Here is a 3,673-nt window from a genome sequence, read left to right as displayed (position 1 = left end):
AGTGCTGAGGTGAAAGGAAATATCTTATAAAAAGTTTTGAAAAAAACATTTCTTCATAGAGAACGCTTTTATTAAATTCCTCTTTAAACTTCATTAAAGAATACAATTTTGTACAAATAATTGAATGTTATGCTACTACTTATAAAAATAAAATCAGAAATCCATTAAAAGATAAGTTCTCTATCATTTTTTCAATTCATAAATGCACACTTGCATTGCCTACTAAGAAAGTTAGTACCGGTAGTCATAGGTTTAATGTGAAATTCTGTGAACTGTAAAGCCACATCTGTCAAATGTTTGTTTGTATTTCACACTGCATAACAGGTTGCTTGATACTTGTTTGCATAAAATTTAACTGAGGGCATGGGTGATATTTAATTTTTCTGATTATTCTTTAATTGTCTTGAGTAGTGTTTTATAATTACCTTGTTTTAAAGATTTTTTAAAGGTCTGTGGCTCAAAATAATAGTAATTTTATACATTAAACTATAATTAAGAAACAGAACAGTGACTTTCCAATTAAGATACTTACACATTTATTTGAAGTTTCTGTTGTTTGAATATGCCCCTTATATTCAGGCTGTCTTATTACAGTTTCACAGAAAATGAGTTATTTTCTACATTACTTGGACAACATATTGATGGAAATCCAAATATGTGTAAAAATTCACACTACCATGTTTGCAGTTTGTAAAACAGCAGTTAAAAAAGAATTTATCACTGTATATTCACAAATTTTGCTTGAAACCTGCCAAAGAGATTTTACAGTTAACACCTATCTTTAATTCATGACATAAAATAACAACTAATCTTATTTTTCAATTAACATTTTTTACATAGCTTACAACACCTTTAAAAAAATAAGAGTAGTAGGTTCTTTACAATGCATGGACCTTCCTTTAAAGTAAGCTTTTATTATTAACTTCTGATCAGAGCAAGCTACATACTTACCGTAAGACTAAATATCAACTTGGTAATAAGGAAAGCTAATTAAATATGTCTCTTTTAAAGTCATCAACCATTCTGAAAGTTGAACCAACAGATGTAAAGAATGTTTGTCATGATGCACTAGAAAATGATGATCATTGGTATAATTCACTGTGGCTGGGACGTATATTTTGCAGTGCTCTCACCCCTTCACGTTGCATTGTCAACAATGTTTACACCTTCCTCTGCTGTGTCCAGGTTCATCATCTCTAATATCATCACTAGATGGAGAGCTAGCATCCTCTTGCTTCATTGCCTTTACATCATCATCACACATTTGAACACCACTTGTCTCACTTTCACTATCTTCTAAGCTATCTGAGTCAAGTGCATCAAGCATATTTACCTGGTAATTAGGGTTACTATTCGCCACTCTAGTGATGCTGGTACATTCGGCACGCAGTTGTTGTACATTCCTCATGGGCACCTTGTTGGTTACTGAAGGGCTGAGTGGAAAACATTGAGGAAAACCATATATCAACATTAGGTGAAATGCCAGTAAATATTTTCCAACTCATTTTACTCCCATACGTCACGTGTGGCAATTTTGAATGACAATAGGAAACATTTGTCCCAGTGTGAAGCACTGGGAAATATACATCCCAGCTGCAGTGAAAGGGTCATTAATGAAAGATTGTGGGAATGAATAGAGATTAAATTTTTTATTTTAGGTAGTGTCTTTGTTGTAAATAAGTTATATTTTTCACACACACAGTTCCTATTTTTAAATACCTTGAACTAATATTATATAGCTTTAGTTAATACATACAATTGTAAAAAAATATATAATTATTTTATTGCAATAAATCAATCTCAAGTTATTTTTTGTCACAATATTTTAATATTTCTTTATTTTCAGTGACACTGGTGATTTCACTTCAACAATATTATGCCAATCGAAAAGCCAGCTATACCATCTAAGAAAAAGAACATATTGTTTTTGTTGCATGAAAATTGAAATTTAAGATTAAGTTAGCCTAAACAAGTGGACATGTAGCAGTAGTAATACTATTAATAACAAAGGAACATGTTTCTGGTGTACAGAATATTTGTTTTATTTCTTAACACATAAACATTCCAGTGATTTGTGCAGTGTGGATGTAGTTAAACCAAAAATTAATTGTATTAAATTTAACATAAATATATTAGGTAATTCTCCTTTTTATCACTTTTGTAACTAAGCATCAGTGTAGGCTATATGTCATGTATCAATTATCTCCTTACTAATAATATATAGTGTAAGATACAATTACTTAATATTACTTTGTGTATTTAACTTGCTTGAATCTATTGAGATTGAACCTCTTCTATAGTTGAATTAATTTTTGAAGACTTACCAAGGAATTCCACGAAGATCCTATTTTCAGTGTAATTCCGTAGACATAAGAATGATGTGATAATCTTCAATATTAAATTTGAATTCTTCTAGGTTTATTTTCAAAAAACATATAAAATGATTGTTTTGGGTTAATATGCAACCATTTCTGTATAACATTTTTTACTGTCAACTTTTGATTAAAAGATAGTAGTACACAGAGAATGAATATGTTGTTAATATTTAATTTATTTCTTTGTAAATATTTTCCCACTTTGGTGTTGCTGCAATTAAACAATGTTATGTTGTTTAACGTTGAAGCTCATGAGGGAAGGAAGAAAGAAAGGTCTAATTAAGAAAAACTAATGATCAATATGTAGCTTTACAAGTGATCACTGCCAACACAAAGTTTTTGAATAAATGTGGTTTTTGGTAGTTGTTTTGGGTGAACAAAAGTTACTCTTAATATTATAAATGAAACATGGGACTAATTTATAATAGACTGCTTCTAAAGCAGTTTTTAATTGTTTTGAAGGCTTAACAGACTTAGGGATTGAAGAAAGTTTCAGATGGAAGATTTCACAGTTTATCAAAAGCTTATTAAAAATCTAAGCTCAGGTGATAGAAATTCTATTATAATTTTTTATTGGTTTGGAAAGACTTAAGTACATCTATTATAATATGCTGTATTTTCATTAGATTTCTAGTTTATTAGAGATTATTTCTGTGCATTGATTTACAGTTTGAATGTTACATTAATCTACTCAAATGTATTAAACATAATTAACTGAAAGAACTGCACTAATTTCAAAAATATCTCAAGCTTCAAATTTCTTTGCACATTTTCTTAAGAAATTGCATATTTTAAACAGTGAAACCATAACATAAGATTACTCTCAGGAAAACTGCCTAATTAAGGTGTTAAGCAGGTTGATTTTTTTTTTTACTTTGCACTTAGTGATTAAAATTTAACTCCATTAATTAAAGCTGTTTTGTTATTCTCACCCATAACAACATGAAATACATGTATAAAAGTTATGTGTAATGGTTAAATCTGAATTGAGTATTAATTTGTAATGGGATATTGACATAATGAACTTGATATAAAATAAAATTCTCCTAGCAGAAACAGTTCTTTGTTGTATTTTATTATCACTTATAAAAAAAAAAACTGGTTCCACTCCTCAGGCCTAATGATTGCTACTGAATGACCTTGCAAAACTGGCACTGATGTGGTAATTGTTATTAAAATTGACTCAGATGCTCTTCAGTAATCTGTAAATCGGTAGATCTAGCAGCAGAAAAAAAAAAAAATTACCATTGGTATTATGAATCGAGGTTTGCTTGTGTTTTCTGAAGTATCCAAAACTG

At 29.6% G+C, this 3,673-nt stretch overlaps 1 protein-coding gene across 1 annotated transcript in view; it reads left to right on the top strand.

Moving 5' to 3' along the window:
- The window catches only part of LOC106458512 (ribonuclease kappa-B-like), a 9,462-nt gene extending 5,989 nt beyond the window's left edge, over positions 1-3,473 (top strand). The window contains exon 3 of the mRNA XM_013918032.2: positions 1,847-3,473. Coding sequence (XP_013773486.1) covers positions 1,847-1,908 — 62 coding nt within the window. The 3' untranslated portion in view covers positions 1,909-3,473. The remainder of the gene's footprint in view (positions 1-1,846) is intronic.
- The last annotated feature ends 200 nt before the right edge of the window (positions 3,474-3,673 follow it).

The sequence above is a fragment of the Limulus polyphemus genome, unplaced genomic scaffold (genome assembly GCF_000517525.1).
Source record: "Limulus polyphemus unplaced genomic scaffold, Limulus_polyphemus-2.1.2 Scaffold478, whole genome shotgun sequence".
NCBI classification, from domain to species: Eukaryota; Metazoa; Arthropoda; class Merostomata; order Xiphosura; family Limulidae; genus Limulus; species Limulus polyphemus.
The sequence above is the reverse complement of the archived record's forward strand: the minus strand, read 5'-3'. Positions and strand labels throughout refer to the sequence as shown.